Source organism: Harpia harpyja, chromosome 5 (assembly GCF_026419915.1).
Source record: "Harpia harpyja isolate bHarHar1 chromosome 5, bHarHar1 primary haplotype, whole genome shotgun sequence".
In the NCBI taxonomy this organism is placed as follows: Eukaryota; Metazoa; Chordata; class Aves; order Accipitriformes; family Accipitridae; genus Harpia; species Harpia harpyja.
This window is the reverse complement of record NC_068944.1, coordinates 77259825-77279874: the sequence shown is the minus strand read 5'-3', so window position 1 is coordinate 77279874 and position 20050 is coordinate 77259825. Positions and strand designations below refer to the sequence as shown.

The 20050-nt window shown below is 46.3% G+C and overlaps 1 protein-coding gene across 10 annotated transcripts in view; it reads right to left on the bottom strand.

Annotated features, from left to right (window-relative positions):
• ADGRB1 (adhesion G protein-coupled receptor B1) overlaps nt 1-20050 on the bottom strand; it is a 284922-nt gene that overhangs the window by 64761 nt on the left and 200111 nt on the right. For all 10 annotated transcript variants that reach the window (XM_052787759.1, XM_052787756.1, XM_052787762.1 and 7 more), the window contains one exon: nt 4497-4600. In XM_052787759.1, coding sequence (XP_052643719.1) covers nt 4497-4600 — 104 coding nt within the window. The remainder of the gene's footprint in view (nt 1-4496; nt 4601-20050) is intronic.

Genomic DNA, 20050 nt, shown 5'->3' with positions numbered 1-20050 from the left:
TCCTCCTCCTTGCCCTTTTTAAAGATGGGTGTAACATTTGCCTTCTTCCAGCCATCAGGAACCTCCCCAGATGATAGAGAGTGGCTCCACAGTAACACCAGCCAGCTCCTTCAACACCCTCAATGCATCCCATATGGTCCCACGGACTTGCAAATGTCCAGCTTACTTAAATGGTCCTCAGCTCTCTCTTCCCTGGCAGCGGGTAGTATTTTCTTCCCCAGATTCTGCCGCTAGGTACAGGAACTTGGGTGCCTGGGAGCAAACCTTGCCAGTAGAACAAGAGATGAAGGCACTGCGTACCTTCACCTTTTCAACTTCCTTCTCCATTAGGCTACTTGTTCCATTCAACACTGGGCCAACACTTTTCTGAGTAATCCTTTGGTGCTGACAGACCTACAGAAACCCTTCTTGATGCCTTTCACATCCCTTACCAGTTTCAAATGCAGCTGAGGTCTGACCTTCCTAATTCAATCCTGCATTCCTGGGTAATGCTTCCTCAGTCCTCCTTGGTAGCCTGACTTGGCTACCAAACATTTCCTTGTTATGTTTCAGCTCAATCAGAAGTTCCCCCTTATACTAAGATGGCCTCCTGCCGTGCTTGCTTTTTTCCTTCCATTTCTTCTTCTCCAGAGCAGGATGCTCCACAGAAAGATATCACCATTACTATGCAGACCCCCAAAGAAGTCACGAACTCGTATCAGAGAGGGAAAAAACTCAGAACTTGATGGGTTTTGCCAAAGGAGAGATCTCCAGCAAAGCCAGATCTACTCCAGGTTGCTGCCTTGCTACCCCTTGGCTGATAGACGGACTCTGCCCACTTATCAAAATATGCTGTATTCAGCATGCAAAGCAGGGGAAAACTCACTGCAAATTTAGGGAACTTCTGCTCTGGCTGGGGTCCTGCAGGATGTGGAGAAGCCCTGTGCAAACCGAGACAGATGGAGAAGGTGGAAAAAACCCCTCAGTCTGTCTCTCTGTCCCCATTCCGCTCCCTTCCTCTCCGCAAACACTGAGTCACTCTTGCTTTCTCACTGTGTGTACACACATCCTTCTCTGTGCAGGCACTTACTCATTCCTGCTACCTCCCACCAGGGCCACCGAGTGCCTCAGCATCTCCGGCAAAGGCAGAGCTCCTGGGTTTAAAGCAAGCGTTAAAAGCCCCTTGAGAGCTCATTGACAACCACTAAATCAATCCTCAGGCTTCGATGGGAATCAATCCTCAGGCTTCGATGGGCAGGGAGTCAGAAAAGCTTGCGCTGCTATCTTTCAGCGATACAGCATTCACCCAGGCGCCGCCAGTGAAAAAGGTCTGCCGTACCCCACATACTGATGGGCTGGTGGAAGAGCTATTCGATAGCAGGCATTGATCTCCATGCTATGGAAAGGTCACTGACTCCAGAGGCTGTTGAACTGCAGTGAGTTTAGGGATGGAAAACACATCGGGGCACTCGAAACACCACTGTGTCAGGGAGCTGCTCGAAAGGAGTGGTACGAACCAAAACTTAGAGAAACACGGTACTAAGTCATTTCACCTGTTCTGACCCTTGATTAGTTCCTTTTCTCCCCAGTTTTTCATTTTCATGTCACTTTTCAAGAGGGAAGATCTTTTTCTTTCAATTCTCCCTCTTTTTCCACATGGGTGGTGGAGCACGTGGCCCACACACAGATCGTGTCTCCAGCTGTGACCCACGACAGCCACTTCTGAGATGTAACAAGGTCATCCCACTTCTATGGCCCACTGTGTCACTGACCTCTCTGTTGAGACTGCTAATAAGGCCAGAGATACACCATCTGCAGCAGAGTTTTTGCAGCCATCTGTCTACTGGGAACTGGAGTGAGTCCACCAACAGGCCACCAACAGCCGTCAAACAGAAACAACGTCCAGTTTTCAATGAGACTGTGCCAAGTTGGCTGTGTCTGAAGTGATCGCTTGCATCAAAAAGCTCACGCCGTTCATGCCGATGGCTGAGTAGGTGCCACTAAGAAGCAACCATTATTTGGGGGTTTTGAATGGGAAGCGGAGGGTAAATTCGTTTCCTCTCTGATATGCAGCCCAAAGCTGGGATCACCTCCCTTTTACTCTACCCCCTTTTCTTTACCATGTTCCTTTCCCTCTTTCTCCCCTGCCCTTTCTTTCTGCTTCCCATGTATAAACAAACCCTAGCTGGGCAAAATTCTGGGAAAGTTTCCAGATTGTCAGCCTCAGTGAGCTTATTCATCAGAAGTGTTTCATACTCAGGCTGAGTCTATGTATGCATGCTCCAGATGCCTTTGTCCAGAGGTCTGAATGGGAAATTTCCCGGCCAAAGCTCCCTGAAACAGCCGAGCTCTGGTGAGTGCTCTCCACAGAAGACCAGGCAGCTAGGGCATGAGGAGTTTCTCCCCTGCATGGTGAAAAAGAACCACTTTGATACTGCTTCTCTATTTTTGCAACAACAGCTGGAATACTACTGCTGATCCCACTTCTAAGCATTCCTCCAGCTGTTGTCTATCAGACTATATAACATCTAGGGCAAAACAAAGTGGGAGCCAGGAGATAATGTTGACTTGAATATGATGTTCCTGAGACCATTGATAGGACAGCACATTCATGTCCAGCAGCTATGCCTAAAATAAAAAGGCCACACAGAGTGCTCAGGGCTCAGCCACGGGAATGCTGTGAAGTTTAGAAAACATGAAAACATGATCTACAGAGAAGAAATGAAACAAACTCAGTGCACCAAAGAGAAATTTTAGAGATCACTTGATCATGCTTTACAAATATTTACACAGAGAGACTTAGGATAGAGAGCCCTTTAATCAAGATATAGCTGGTCTCAGGATCACTTGGAAATGCATGTCCATCCTTGGCTAGCTCAGAAATGCCCATTCAAGCCTCCCATAAACATGTCCCCCCATTCATGCTGATCATTTTGGGCATAGACATAACGCAAAGGCTGGAATGAGAAATTAAAAAGAGTGTATTTTAAACAGGGCAGGCAATTAACTTTACTGTCCTCAATAACAGTAAATATTGAGGGGCACGCTCCTGGAAGAAAATACATCATGTTATTCCAAATGACACTGGCATGCTCCAAACTGATTCAACCTCATGTCTGAGCTTGGGTTTCAGACCCTGAACTTGTTTCTGATAGGAAAGAGAAGGTGAGGCTCGAACACTTGCTCTTTACTCTTCTAGCCTAACTTTCCACTTGATCCTGACACCAGTGACACCAGTAAGTCACCTACCAGCGCTGCCCAGTGCTGCCCAGCCTGAGGAAAAGCAGGAGAGGACAAGGACTTGAGCAGATCCAATGATACCCCAGGCACGGAAAAACCTGAGTTCTAGATAAACGTTATTATGATCAGTCTTCAGCTCGTAGCACTTGCCATAATTAACTAGCCACTATGCACTGTCACAGTACCAACAAAAAAAGATGCATTTTTGCTTATTTTTTAACTCTCATTTCTTTCCTCTGTCAAAGGGTAGAAAAAGTTATCTCAATTCACAACTCTGAACTGAATATACCCTTTCCTTCCTACTAAGAAGATTCACTTGACAAAATAAGAGCCTCAGACTGATCCCTTCTCCCCAAATGGTCACCAATAATATCCAAACAGTATATTCTCTGTGGCCACTCCATTTCAATTTCACAGTCATTTACCTGGTTCTGATTTTCTTTGGTTTATTTAGCTTAGAGTCATGAAGCTCTCAGCATGTTTTCCATGGGTTTAGGAAAGGCATGGGTCTCGTAGTATAAATTCAGAGCTTGTTCAATGCAGTACAAGGGAAGAATCCCTTGCACAGCTCAGGTCTTCCAGCTTTTACAGTTCACCAAAACGTATCTAACAGGGGCATGGGCCAATGTGGGCCTTTGCTCAATAAAACTTTGCTACAAAATCACTTCAGCCTCTATAAATGATAAAATTTAGGGTTACACCTGACCTGCTTATAGGTGTACAGGAGCTCTCTGCAATGGGATGTACTGAGGAATCCCATATGCATCTGAAGCTAAAGGTAAAACATAGGTAAGAGGTTGGAGAGTTATTTAGACCATGTGGTTTATCATCCTTAAGCTCCTGAAAAGTGCTGTCTGTTCTTCAGGCCAGATGTTTTCAGAACAAGTCATGGATGTTTTGATGTTATCAAAGACCCAACCAGGAATACCTTGAAGCAATCTGCCTGCCAGGAGGCAGTGCATGTCCACCTCTGCGCGAACAAGGTTTCCTGGGGTATACGAAGGCATCTAAAACAGCACGCAGCTTTTGAAAATGGAACAATGTGACTACATGGGGTCATGGCACTAATTTCACTGTACTAATTTCTCTGGCACTAAAAGGAAAGAATAATGCCAACTAAGCTACTATGATGACTCTTTGCAGGACCCACTCATTACCAAATTGTTCTTCCTCAGGCACCAGACACCCAAAACAGGAGAACAAAACCTCCAGGATCCATGTAGATCAAGAGAACAGTTACTTTCCCCAACAAGAAGAGAAGAGAATGAAAGCCATACCTCCAAACAGAGACATAAATGATAATCAACAGCAAAAGTGTCAGCGAAGATACTCCACAGCCTACAATTAACGTGACAGAAGGGACCAGCACCTTTTCCATGTTCTGAAAGAGAGAAAGTAAGAAAATTTAAAAAAAAAAAGTAAAAAAAAAAAAAAAGAAGATGCTCAGCAAATGCTACCAGCTCAATTTCATGGCAAGAACTTTCCTCCGAATTGTTTGTGTGTCAACTCACCTGACCTTCACATTGCACTGCACATACAAATAAAGAGGAAAGAAGACCAGGACCTATTTCTGGTTGACCCAGCCTTTTTTTGGACCTGATTCTGCTCCCACACACACCAGTGTTATATCTGGGTAACAACTCTGATATCCATGCGGAGGCAGGTGTGCAAAAGGCATGGGTTGCAAGAGGAGGATCAGGCCCTTCATATCCAGTGTGAAACTTTGAAGATAATTAATGAGGAAATAGCAGAAGGCAGTGCCTACACTAGAACAATTACAAATGAGCTCTTCTGGGAATGGCAGTGATGAAGGCTGGAGGATGAAAAGAAGGTGAAAATTTTCCACCAACTACAAACATCCATCTGGAAAACGAGGAGATGAAGCAAGCAAAGAAAAAACAAGATATATATCCTCCCCAGGAAACCAGCGTCCAGTCATACCATCCATCACGTCACTACTCTTACACTACTACACAAAGCTTTTCTTCATATGCAGGGGTCCTTACTGGAAAGTCTGGTGTGGAACAGTTCTCCTTTCCTGTCTGAACACAAAAGATCTGCTGATCATCAGGTCTTGCAACGTCAAGAGCAAACACACCTCTCCTAATCTAGTTCTCTGCGTCACTGGCACTAACTGTGTAACTAGCCAACATCTGCCAGACTAATATCGCTAAACTCCCCCGGTCTCAGCTTAGAGTAAGGATCTGGATCCCACTTGGTTTTCTCTGCTGCAGGCTTTTTTTCCGGCATGTTTCTCATTTCCACATCAGTGATCTCTGCTGGCATGAAGGCAGAGAAGCAGAGACCCACCGTGCAGCAGACACACGAGAACCCTCTATTTAGAGCGATTAGGCAGTATGCAGAGGTGTGGGAGCACAGTCAAGGTTGTCATTAGATTGGCGCAGTACCAACACCTATCGCTACAGCCGTGGAGATGAGATGGTTTCTGACATAGCAAGGGTTTAGCATAGGGGAAAAAAAAAGCAATTAGACATGAATTTGGGAATAGAACAGGCAGTCCTCTAAGGACTTGTCTACACCGTTTTGCTGGCAGGCATGAGGCTGCTCAACCTGAACCTCCAACCAGCAGGACACCACGAAGCTGAGGCTACTGCAGCTCTGTTCCAGGCTACTGAGCCTTCTGCAAAGCAAAACATATTAGGCAAGCCTCAGTGCTGTGCTTATATGGAGTCTGGCCAGCTCAACACATGGGCAAAGCAAGCATGCATCCATTGACTCAAGGCCCACAGTCAGCACAGGTTTATTCCGCAGAGCCCACCACGAAGAAGAGAGAAACAACGGCGATACATCGGGATATGAGCTGAATTGTCCCTGAAGTCTGAACGGCTTGGGAAGATCCTCCTTACTTCTATAATTTGACAAAGGGCACCTCTCACATTTTGAATCTCATTGGGGGGAATTAATGAGGAACAAAACTTTCACCATACTGCTGCACTGAACCCCATAGGAGCTATTGGGAAAGCTGGCACAAGAGCTTAAGGGATCTGAGACAAAATTTAGTGACACATTCAATGGCTTGAATGCCCAACTGGCATATACACCCAAAGGAGTACAGGTTGATTGAGGGATCTTTACTGGATGCAGACCAGCTACAGTTTGGAAGCCAAACTGCACTGCGGTGTGGTGCTCCCTCTCTGCAACGTCCCCTCCTTACTGACCGTATTAGCTGTGACACGTCACTACCCCAGCACATCTCTACAGCTTCCTTGAGTTCGCTCTGTGAAACAGGAGGCTTAGGACTCTCCAAAACTACACTACAGATATGCACAAAGGGATTGGATGCCGATCCTAATTCAACTTGCTGAAATAATGCAACTGGATTACCGGCAATATCTTAATCCTTTTAACTACCAACAACTGTGCAGAAATTGCAAGAAGAACACGGCGCTGAGCCTCACCAATCCATCTAGCAATGTCCTGCATCTCTCCACCTAGAGCTTCCCAAAGTACTCACGGAAAATGTTTCAGCTCACATGTGGATTCTTCCTGTAAACTTCTACGGAGACTTGCCTCACTGCGATTTTTAACATCAACTCATATGACTGTATTCGCACCCTGAGAATTTACTCCTGCCAAATATTTGTGGAAGGTTAGAAGCAGTTTTTTGCGAACTAGGTAAACATAAAGAAATTTCAATGAAAATATCAACATTTTGATTCATCTTCCATCAAACAAAATTGAAATTGGACATATTCCAGGCACGTTGAGTGCTGAAAAACCATACCTTGCTCCTTATAAATTGAAATGTGGAAGGGACTTTCTTCTGGGAACAGAAGCCTTTGATTTAGTCAGGCACTGGGGTAGGGTATGGGAGAGAGAGATGCAGTCTCCTGTATGAAGTCACAGCTTCTCCCTTTGCCACCTTTGTTTCCTCCACTACAGAACCCAGGTGGGCAACAGCCCTGTCCCACCCCAAAGATGCATGGTCGTGATGAATGCACTGTGAAGCACAAGCTACTCAGACATGGATTGCTCCTTGCTTACTCGCTCCAACCTCACTCCCACTCCTTTTTCTCTCCCCGTTCCCCCCTTACGGCAATATGAGTTCACATCGCACAAATGGTGGCCTGGGATGAGCATCGATTGTGACATTTGATTTAAGTAGGTCTCGTTTCACTGGCTTTTCATGGGTAACTGGATAAAAGTGGGGGAGGAGCTCCATTAAAGCAAAAAAAGCCTGACATATAACTAATTCCTAAATCATCTGAGAATAAATGGAGTTTGGATTTTAAGAGATGAGCAGACTACATACCTATATCTCTAGCACAGTAATCCTAACTTCCCTCCCTTCCATATCCTCTCTGACATCCCTCCACCCCCAAAAACCTCAGGTTCTTTCACTCCCTTCCCTATCCCCTTTTCTGCATGACCTACAACCCTCTCCTAGACCCTCCATCAGCTAAGAGGTTGCATGTACTAGACCATTCCTAGGTCAGAAGTTTGCTCATTGGCAAGGCATTACACAAATGACGACCAGACAAGTGGAAGCCAGACTTGTGGGTAATAGCTGGTATCTATCTGCAGCCCTTCCCACAGAAAACACCCTGATCTGCACCTCCTTCTTTATCCTTCAGCCAAACATTCACAAAATCCATGCCCACCAGAAGGACTTTTGCTGAAGAGATGCTATGAAGCTCTCTTCAGGTTGGTCCAGCCCTGATGGGATTTCTGTTGGCATCACGAGGGTGGATAACCATAAAAAACACTGGCTGCAATAAGAACAGGAGCTCGCTCCTTTGGGAATAATAAGTCCTAAAGGCTTAGGCCCATGTAGCTTAGGATTCTGCTTGCTTTCTTCATTATTAAGGTTTCTCTGTCCTCCCTATCTTCCTTTCCCCCTCCCCCACTTCTTCCCTTTGGCAAACGAAGCATTGCTTGTTTTATTTCTTCTGACTAATTAAACCCCCTGACAGAAGGTGGTCGGATGCTGTAGGATCTGAGCCTTGCAAGGGAAATTTCCTTGGAGGAGAACGAGGGGGAAAAGCAAGGTTGGTTTAAAAAGTAATAACGCTACCAACAAAAAACCAGCAAGGCATTCTCAAGGTAAGAGAGAAAGCAGTCCTAGGGGAGTTTCCCAGAACCGTAGCTGAGGAGCAAACTGGTTGCAAAAGACAGGCCAGGAACAGGGTCTCCATCTGCTTGGACTGGTTATGGTCCCAGACAGCCCAGACTCTGCCCTGCCCCTCACCACCACCCCACATCTGTTGATGGGTGCCACCCAGAAGCACCCTGAAACACAGATAAATCTGTGCCTGGTTGGAGCCGGAAAGAAAATCTTTGCCTGGGCCAAGCAGGAACAGAGCAGGTCATTACAAGTTGCAAGTCCTGCAATTCTGTCACCAAGCATGACAAGGGAGGGGAGAAGCAATCAATGACATCAGCTGGGATGGAAATAACGAGTGCCACTGCCTGGGGCTGCTTGCTGTCCTACCACCTCATTGCTCTGCCTGGCAGGGGAGAAGGACACTCCTTTTTTTCTTTACAATTTCACTTTGTTTCCTTTTTCCTCTCTTCTATTTCCTTCTTTTCCTTTCTCCCTCATTTTTTTCCTCTCCTTTGTCTTCTTTCCCCCCTTCCTTTGGCCATTTTCCATGACATATTCTGCCTTTTCTTCTTGCTCTTAATGCATCTCTCTGGCTCTCTCCCTTTTACATTCTCTGCATTTCTCTTTCCCTCTCTTGCTTTCTGCACAACACTGTGAAAAGCGACTTCATTCGAGTCATGCTTGTTCCATTACCCTGCTCTGGCTCCAGGGTCAAACAGGGTCCAATTAGAACAAAGTTAAAAATGGTATTCCTTAATGCCATGCAGTTTGCCTGAGACCTTACAAGCAAGCTGTTCTTTCTGCTTTTTCCATCCTTGAAACTGAGGAAGGCTGAACAAAGTCTTTATAGGTACAACATCATACTAATAAAGTCACCGAAAAATTAAACCATTTATTTGGCTCCCAAATTAAACACGGAGATATGAGTTCAGAATCTGGGGTGCTGCGCTTTGTTTGTTTTTCGAAGTGTGTTTGCTATTCAGAATGGTTGCCTTGAGCCTGACTTCCTGCACAGTTGAAATTAAAGACTCATGAAATGAGAGAATTACAGAAGTACTGGTTGCAAGGGACATCTAGAGTCTTCTAATTCAATTTACTGCTTGGAGCAAGACTATCATTAACATCAGGTGAGGTTGGCCATGGTTTTGTCTAGATGAGTCTTGGAAATTCTCAAAGATGGAGAGCTCTCATCCCCCTGGTGACCGTTCCAGGGCCACAGCACTCTCCTGGTAATAGGGTTTTTCCTAAGGTTGCACATGAACCTCCCAAGCTACAGTTTGTGGCTTTTCCCCTTTTTAAATCATCAGGCACAAGCAAGAGGAGTTTGGGTTTATAATTTTTGTAATTGCCCCTCTGGCACCTGTAGGTGGTGATTAAATTGCCCCTTACATTTGCCTTTGCAAGACCAAGCAAGTCCAGCTCCCTCTGCTTCTCGTCTCACAAGTCATGAGCGCAGAGCAATGAGACTCACTCCACTTTTCTGACAAAGAACTGGACCAGGTGGGTGTGATTTACTCCAGGAATTGCTCAGAAACCATTTTACTGTGCCACTGGCCTAAAGGCTTTTCACGATTCTTGAGAAGTTTTTTAAGCCACTTCGTATTGATTTTGTTTCTGGTTGGACAACTCTTGTCAAAGCAGAGGGCTGGTTGTAAAAATTGCTGGAAAATAATGCTTTTAGCAGTAGTCACAAAAGTGAACAGCTTTCTAAACAAAGGGGTGTATGTTAGTCCTGTAAGAAAGCAAGAAGTGTTGAATGACCAAGAGGTGAACATGCTCTTGTCATCGTGCCAAAAACATCCTGAAATTTTTTAATCCCCATTCTATTGGATTTCGGGTTCTCATTCAGTCACAGGCCCTTTGTATATACACATATATACCGCAGTGGTATGGTAAAGCACCAGCCGTGTACTCTACCCCAGTACAACCACCGGACAAAAAGCACAGCAGCCACCCCAAAGGGCAGCAATCTGCAGCAAGATGCAGTATTTTTTAGGGACTTTGGTAATGAGTGACGCTATGACACCTTCACCTCAGTGAGAACCAGGCTTTTGACACAACTCGGGACAACGTTGTCACCGACGTGTGTGTCCACCTCTGGGGACTCTGCAGAACCAGGAGGAGCAAAGCCTTGCACTTGCCTGCAGAAGAAGCAGATGTGAGGCACCCAAGGAGCAGACCCACTGAATTAGGAGGTGTTGTTCATACCCCACCGTTCTCCTGACCATTACTCAGTGCTCCATGAAAGCAGAACTGACGTCCAGCTGTCTGGTTGTGCCGGGGCATGCCTGTTGCTGAGGCCTGGGTTAAAATTGGAGCTGCTCAAGGGAAGGCTCAGTTTTCCCCTCCTGGAAGACATATTTCTTCCACTAATTGCAAGACAGGGAGCGAGGAAGAGCAGGACACAAGCTTTTTTGGGTGGACCCCAAAATATGGCCAGTAGCAGGGATTTAGTGAAGGCAGGATTGGGCCACAACTGAAAGGAGCTTTTTTGGTGCGTCAGCATTGTCAGAGGGATGAAAGGGTTCACTCAACTCAAAGCAGAGGAGCAGCGAGGAGGCACTAAGCCATTTATTCATAGAATCAAAGAATGGTTTGGGTTGGAAGGGACCTTTAAAGATCACCTAGTCCAACCCCCCTGACATGGGCAGGGACATCTCCCACTAGATCAGGTTGCTCAAAGCCCCATCCAACCTGGCCTTAAACAATTCCAGGGATGGGGCAGCCATGACTTCTCTGGGCAACCTGGTCTCATCACCCTCATCGTAACCAATTTTTTCCTTATGTCCAATCTAAATCTACCCTCTTTCAGTTTAAAACCATTGGCCCTTGTTCTGTCACTACAGGCCCTGGTGTTGCGGACCAGACCTTGGCCAGCAGCTAAACACCACAGCTGCTCGCTCACTCCCCCCGCAACAGGATGGGTGGGGAGAATCAGATGGGTAAAAGTGGAAAAGCTTGTGGGTTGAGATAAAGACATTTTAATAATTAAAAAAAAAAAAAAAAAAGGAGAAAAACTAATAAAGAGAGAGGGAAAAAACCAAAACCCAAAAAAAACAAGGGATGCAAAAGAAAGTGATTGCTCACCACCAACCAACTGATGCCCAGGCAGTCCCCGAGCAATGGCAGCCCCCACCACCGTCCAACCCCCCAGTTTTATTGATGATCATGATGTCATATGGTATGTCTTATCCCTTTGGTCAGTTGGAGTCAGCTGTCCCAGCTGTGTCCCCTCCCAACTTCTTCTGCACCCCCAGACTTCTCACTGGTGGGGCAGTCTGAGGAGCAGAAAAGGGCTTGACTCTGTGTAAGCACTGTTCAGCAATAACTAAAACATCGCTGCGTTATCAACACTGTTTTCAGCACGAATCCAAAACATAGCACCATACAAGTTACTATGGAGAAATTTAACTCTATCCTGAATGAAACCTGGTAAAAATCTTTCTCCATCTTTCTTATAACACTTTATATATTTAAAGGCCACAATAAGGTCTCCCCAGAGTCTTTTCCTCTCCATCTTCTAACCTCTGAGGAGGGCTTTGAGATCCCTGCATGAAGATCACTTAGTGGCATCATTAATAAATAATCTTTTCAGAACTTCTTTCTGAAACAACCCGACATCCTCCCCAGCTCAGCCCATGTCATTGCAAGACAAATCCAGAGAATTACTACCTCTTTTTGCTTCCTTCCTATCATAACTACAGGCTTCTCATGTCAAAGCTAATAGTCACCCATTATCGGGAACGCATTTGTGGAGCTGAGGGCCCCTTTTATGTAATTTGGCCAGTCTAACAGGCAATTTCATGTAATTACAGTACACAAAAATCACCCAGAGAGACATCTTAACATGCTACTATTTATTAACAATTGCTAACTCTTCACTCAGTATTGAGTCTGCTCTCAAGATACAACATGGCAATCTGCATTTAGTAAACAGCCTTGATGAAGCTCTCAGGGCAGAGGAGTGGTCACGCAGCCGCTCGTTAATAGGAACTGTCAGGATAATTTCCTTCAGGCTGGTGGGGAATTACAGGAGTTAACAGTACGCATTATCTACCTGCCAGTCGTCAATGCCACGGTCAGCTTGCTGCCGCTCTTTGAACTACCAGACTGCGCTCTCAGTGCCTCAATATCCAGTCCTGATATCAAGGAGGGCTGGATCAGGCTCCTATTAACTCTAAGGACCGCTCTCCTCCTGCCCAGCCAGCTGTTCCCAAACAGTTTCGCTATCATTATTTAAAATACATTATGCTTTATTCCCTCCCCCTCGCTTTCCCATTGCACTTTGCTTGGCCAAGCTACTGAAATCCCTGTTTAACGGGGCTCTGATGAGTAGCCGTGAGACACTCCGTATCCCCCAGTGAGCTGCGGTTTGGGAACGAGCGTGCCGAGCAAGGGGAGCGCAAGTGAGGAGAGCGGAGGTCTATTCCCAGCTTGCCCGCAGGTCAACTGTGTACGCGTGGCTCCATCATTTAAGCCAATCTTTTCAAAGTCCTCTCAGCCCATCTGCTTTAGATTGTAAACACTGGCCTTAACTTCTTGGGGCCCTATTTCGACCCCCTGGAAAACAAAGAGAATAATACTGCCCTCCATCTCTCTTCCAAAGCTTAATTCAGCTTAGATTTCTGATATGTGTAAATGCCTTAGGGGGTTCCTAGGGCTATGTCAGGACGATCAAGCACCAGCATCTCATTCTCTGCTGTGCAGTATTAACATGGGAAGGTAGGGAGGAGAGAGAGGAGAGAGCTTTTGGCTTAACTGTTTGTGAGCTGGCCAGATGGAGTGCCTGTTTTTCAAATCTTTGCTTTTCATGTATATGGTAAGACTTGCTCTATTCCAGCCTTTCCCTTTAAAGCATGTTGAAGAGAAAATAAAACCATTTTCTACAATAAAGCTCGTAATAATCAAAACAGCCTATTCCTCTATGGGTACGCGCTCTTTCCTTCTGACACCACAGAGGCAGAAGTGAACTTTAATCAGATTGTGCAGTACCACTGTCACAGGCACTGCGGTAAGCAGCAAACCTCTATCTCGCAATGTCAGTCCTAGAAAATAAAACGGTCCAGGACCCACTCCATTGCCCTGAGATGAATTGATATGGTACAGATAATATTCATACAAACTCACCATTCAAAACAGAGGGGGCTTGTCCATACTGCCTAGTGGAACATTTATGGACCATGCCATCCCCCGGACCACAGCTGGACATTGCTAGTTGGCACAAGCCAAGACACAGCCAGGGAACATTATAACAATTAAACAGTAGGGACAATTACAGGACAGTGCTAGAGTGCTTTTGCCATGGAACTTTTATTATTACTATTATTATTATTATTATTATTACTATTACTATTATCATTATTTTACAGTATGGAAGTATGCTCTAACTACATTAAAAATTGGCCTTCTTTACTGCTCCTTTCTGTTTGGGATTGCTCCTTCTGTGTACTCACAACGGATAATCAGTTCAAAGCCCGTAACTGATTTGCAAGCCGGTTCTTGCATTACCCATCTTGCCCTAGTTTCACAAGTGTGCCCTCATCTCTAGTAACTTTGCAGCAGAAGTGCTGAGCACCATGCAGGGAAATGTGGTAAGATTTACACACAGTTAAAATAAAATAACTCCATGGCAGACTGGGAATGGAAAATGAGGGTGGAATCCAGACTGTGTTTATCCTGATTTAAGCAGTGTTTTGGTTCCATGCCAGGCGACAGCATTTCACCAAACTATTCCAAAACAGCCCGCTGTTTGTTTTACTCTATCAATATCATGCTGGCGAGTGATGCCAGACCGACAGCTCTCCCCACAGCACGGGCAACACGTGCCTTTCCCGAGCTCGCCCTTCAGAAAGACCTGACTGAGGAGTGGGGGGAACACCTGAGGCCATGGTGTCTGGCGGAAGACTTCTGTCAAAGATGCTCATATCACCCTGCTGCCTACCATCGTGGGGAGCAAACATTTGCCTTCCCTTTCCCTTTCTAGCACCCTTGCCTGTTGAAGACGAGTCCTTAAGAAAAAGCTTCATCCAAAGCACAAGCCGTGAATACTTGTGCAAAGACTGCTCAAGCCATCCCTAAAACATCTCTTAAACCCTGCCTTCATTCAGTCCCTTTAATCGTTACTTGCAGATGTGATTCCTCTCCTGTAGGACCCAGGGAAAGGTTTCCACCTCTTGTTGTTCAGTTGCTGAAGATCCTTGCACTGGCAATGGCTCCTGACCCGAACTAGGGTGGAAACAACAACCTTGAAGTAAAAGATGTCTCCAGCTCATTACCAGTCCTCAGAGGCTTTCAGGGGCTCATTGGCTAGAGCTCACCTCTGAAAAGGAGGTGAAGGGATTTCAGCTATTTAGCAGATGATTGGTACGCTGTTACGATAACACAGCTTTATTCCATTGCAATTTGAAGAGCCCCTGGGATCCTGCACATTTCCACCCATTCAGGGCAATACACAGCTGGTTACTGGGGAGTTACTGGTGCTAATTCCCTCTATATGGGAGAGTGATCTCAAAGAAGCACTCAAGGAATCAGCTTCTGGCCCTGATACCCACCTCATTCACAGTTGAGTGATTGGGAAGTAAAACTGTAACAGCCCCTGGATTTACAACTGTACCGAGCTGATATAAACAAGATCAAAACTGGCCCTAGTAGTAGGATATTCCCCATCTGGGGAATGGCTGACATGATTACGATATTTAAAAGAGCAAAAAGAACAATTTGTCATGGAAAATGAAAGCATTGCCTTGCTTGTGGGAAAAGAGCAGCATCATTTTACTTTCACAGATTTACTGATTATATTCTGTATATCCTTTTGGTTAGTAGGGCAGATAGCTAGTGAACACTCGAGCTGCAGACTTCGTTTTGACTGACTGTTATCACGCATAGCATAATCCCAGTTTCCTGATCAGACATTCCTAACATTTAGAGGGAAGTTTCAAGCTCAAATACTCACAAGTCTGACATTTGTTTTCCATGCATATTGCCCTTTTTTGCTTAAAGATTGCCATTACTGCCAAAATCTTGCCAGTAGATTTGTCCACTCTGCTATTCATAGATAGCAAAAGTATGAAGGCCACAAGCCGTTCAGAAACTGATTCAATTTCGGTTTAAATGAGTAGACATTTGTTGCAAAAAAATAATAATGGCTTAATTTCCATGTCTCACTGCCTGGCAATTCAAGGGCAACCTAAGCCTTTAGGCAGGGCACAAGCGGGCTCAGTGGCGAAGCAGCTTGCCAGAATTACCTAAAAAGGGCTTTTCCAGGCCAAAGTACTATGGAGACAGGTGCAGAACGATACAAGAAAGACAAGCAACGTTCAACAGTTCGACTGACTCTTCAAACGCAATGTGCTTAGTCCTTGAACTGCTTTGAAAAGGAAGATAATCTCATTTAGCACTAATGCGCTGACTCCCACCCTTGATGAGCCTGTGAAACCCAGCCTCCATCACCCACTTGTTACCATTTTCAAACAAGCACCTTTGTGATGTCTCCCACGCCGTCCTTTGCCTTGGGAGCAGCTCCCCAAAAAACACTTAGGAAGCTATCCAGTGCTCTTACTTTAAACCTCCTCTGTAAAACCCTGCTTGGTGCAATGCCTACAAAACGATCCTAACAACGGCAGATGTGCCACGACTTACTGCAGATCGCGATGACTAATGCCCTCGCGCTGTTTACATGTGCCCCCGCACCCGCCTGTATCCAAGCATCCTTGTATTTCAACTGGAAATTTCAGCTGTATTTCACCTATTTTGGGTCAGGGTAGCTTTTTGGCTCGTTCAGCACAGAGCAGATTGAAGTTGTGCTCCACAGCCGAAGCCTCCTGGGTGACGTGGTGGTCCAAATAACACATTATAAATATAAAATAACAATGAATCAACAGCTGCAGCTGGATATGGAAAGCAGGCAAGGTGGTCTCCCCAGTTGTGGGCAGACTCTGTAGTTTTTTCCAAATATATGCCCTAACCCGCCAGCGCTTCCCCATCTGCCTCCATCCCGCTCCTCCACCTCCCAGCAACGTGCCACACCTCTGCCACGTTTCTCTCTTTTACACAGAAAGAAGCAGACACAAAGGGGATCTATTTCATAGAATTATAGGCAAGAGGGTGGGAAAAGACCTGCCAAGCTCAGCTCACCCATTCGCCTGCCTCCAAACCATCTAAACCGTGCCCAGACTGTTCAAGAAAACCTTTGCTGATGGAGGCTAGGCTCTTGGTGCTTGACTATCCCTGCAGCCAGAAGGTTTTCCCTTGTGCCTAAATTAAATCTCTCAAGCTGCAATTTGAGTCCAATCCCCAGCAGACAGAGAAAGCAGATTACTCCCTTTCCACAGCTACCTTCTACCCGTTTGAAGAGTGTTATCCCCTTTCCCCTCAGTCTTTTCTCCTTGAGATAAGAGTCAAACCATCTCACAGAACTCACCTCCGCTCACCATCAGCATGGAGGTACCACACCAAACGCCTCTGACACATCATCCTCTCCCATGCACCTACTCACACACTCCCACGCTCACGTACCGTACCAGTCATCCTGCTCGAATACCGAGCAGAGCATCCCGGAGAGGTACCGCTCACCCCCTTCGTTCACATTTCTGGCCCTCGATGGTTCAAATCTGCACACACTGAGTCTGAGAGCTGCTTTCCGAGCTCTTAGAAAAGGGGGAAGTGGGAACTGGGAAGACCCTGGTGTCCTGGCTTAAATCCACACCTCCTTTAACAGAGCAGTAAGCTGTGGCTGGGTAATAGGGCAGCTGTCACACTTGCTAAGCTGCCTTCATGGCAACAAGCCATTAAGCACTGCAGCTCAAAATAAACACCAAACCCCTCAGGAACGCCTGGACATGCAGTATCCCAGAGGTGCACGGTGAATCTTTAATTTCAGCTGAAGACAAGGGACTAACCTCCTGGTCTGCTCCTGGGGTACTTTGGTTAATGGCAGTGTTGCTCTTGGCTTTACACCGAAGGGTGAATTTGGCTCGGTATTACTCACGCTGAAGCAGTGAATCCCACACCGGTTTTAAGCTCCCAGCCACTTGATCATGTTCCTCTCCCACGTCCCCTTCAGATGAAGAGATACAGGGTGATGCAGCATTTGCCTGCAGAAGAGTCACTGCCAGGGCTGTGCGGAGCTCGCTGGCTCCGGCTCGCGGGGGAAGAGCTGCAGACCCACGGTGCTGCAATCCCACCGCCTGGAGTTTTGTCTTTGTGAGTTAAAGACCTGAGCGTATCCACAAGCGCAGAGCAGAAACTCAGCGGAGGAAAGCTGTCAGCTGTGAATATCTACCGAACTACCCGCTGGATCGGCAGACAGCTGAATCCGCAGACAGCCGCGAAGGAGGTGGGATGCTAGATGACTGCTTATTATGCTGAGCCAAATCCTCCTATTATTACCTTGCGTGCTACCTGTCTTCTTTTAATATATTCAAGTGTTGTGTCTCCTAGAAGCACAGAACTGAGAGGGATTTCCTATTGTCTCCAATTCCTTACCTACGTATGTTCAAACACCAATCCCTTATTTGTTGATGGGATCCTTTCTTAGATATCCGTGTGCAGCATATAGCAACGGCAATCTCCATTCACATCTCCCACCAAAATAACAAATCTGGGGTTCCTCTGCTCCTTGGCACCTGGAGCACAGCACGAGCTCTATCAGTAATCCCCTTCCTCTAAAAACCCAACATAAATCATCTGTACATTGAGTCCGGGTCCTCTCCAAACTCAAAAGAGATTTAGCCCAAATTCACTCTGCAATGCATACTGACAGACTTCAAGTCAGCGATGACAAAGCAAACGTTTAAAAGCGGGTGACTTCCAGCAAAGCGACGATGTAGGATCACAATTCAGCCCCTCTGCTAAGATGCCACATTTGAAAAATAATGCAATTCTTTTAAGAGGGAGCTGGACTGTGGGTTGGCCCATTTGGCCATCTGAAGGCATCACACATCCTCTCTACTTCCTAATTGCATTATAAGAGAGAGTGGGAGGGGAAAACTGTCTGCCCAGCTCGTTCATACCCTATCTTCTTCATGCTATCAATGCCTGCTGAAAGTCAGGGGGACTATACCGGGTTTAGTGAAAAGAGCATCCCTGCTGAGCACAGGAAAAAGCAGCTTGTGATTTGCAGAATCACAGCCTGCTCCTACGGGCTGCCACAGACCTCAGGGAAAGGCACCCCTGAGAAAACACAGCAGCTGCTCCTGATGTGGAGCAGGAGATGGGCGAACCCCAGAAATCCCCAGCAGCGCTTACACCATAACCTTCCCCAATCTCAACACAAAGCTCTCCTGAGACGGGCAGGACTCCAGCTGGAGCGTCCCTTCATCACTCCCACTTTGGCCCCTCCGAATCCGGGGAGAGGCCAGCGGTAACAGCACAAATCTCCAGGAAATCTTAGGAAACATTTCCAGTTCAAGGGCTGGGCTTCAAGAGGCACAATCAGCTCCTGAGAGACACTCTCCGCACAGCAGCATCCCAGAGAGGACAGGCTGATTGCAGGAAGAGGTGCCAACGGCACAAGCGCGGGAGGCTTGCAGAGGATTTGGACCTCAAAAACCCAAATGTTCTCAGCTCAGCGATGTTTGCCCTGGCACCGCTCTTGCTAACCGAACGAGCGGAGGCTCCTAATGCTCTGTCAGGGAAATGACAGCACTTGGTGGTTTCTGTAGCACCCTTCAGGCTTGGGGCACTGGGCAAATATGGATGCAACACAGCCTGGGATGTCAGCTGCAAGAGTGCTGCAGCTGGAGAAATGGAAGCAGAAAACAAAGAAGTGATTAGCCCAAGGTCACAATTTCACTTACGGGCACAGAAGCAGCTGTGACTGTAGCCTAGCCAACACACCCAGGTACACCAGTCTAATAAAGTCTTCCCTAGACCACTGTACAAACTGGCAGTAGTCTGATGCCTTAAGACGTCGAGCTGGGTAAAACTGAGAACTTCCCTTCAGCACAAAGGTCCAACTTTTGAATCAAAGGGTTAACATTGCAGGAGAAGCAGCATCATTAGTAACAAAACCTGAAAACTATTGTAAATGTGGGCACTGGCTGTTCTCAAGGTATGCAAAAGGCTTTGTTCTTACCCAGAATCCAAATCTCACATGACAAACGATGGTAGAATATAAATGTTAAAACGTTCCTCTCCAAATAAAGTGCTCTGGCCTTATCTAAGTGAAACACTGCTATAATTTCCCATCAAAATGTTGTCAGAACTGCTACACCCGTACAAAATATTTTAATTCATGAACATCAACATTTTTCCAGGGAAAAAGCGTGCTGCTGGAAAACCTGGATCTACTCCCTGTGCAAGCAAGGCCTTAAAATAACCCACCTTGTGTCTGCACACTCTCCATGAGGTACAGAGACCTCCAATAGCACAGGGCAATCTTTTCAAACAGAAGATCTTCAAGATACAGCAAGATCACACCAGACCTGCATGTTGATTCCCCTCCCACAGCCTGCTCAGCCAAGTCACACGCTGAAAGTCTACACCCCACGCTTCGTTATTTCCCCAGGGTAAAAAGGATTTCTTCTCCTCTGCTGCACACACAACGTTGAGATGTTTTCAGGAAAAAAAAAAAGTTAATGTTGTGAGTTGAGAGAGGAGCTCAGAAGCCATTGTCCCTTTGGGTGCCACGAAAGCCACGAAAGGTGCTTTGCATTCATGCAAACTGGAGATAACAATGAAGAAAGCCTCTTCCAACATCCTGGGATATCACAGGGTCAGGGCTGCTCACTGCATACACTCCCCTGCCTTGCCAGCACGCTTCCAAGT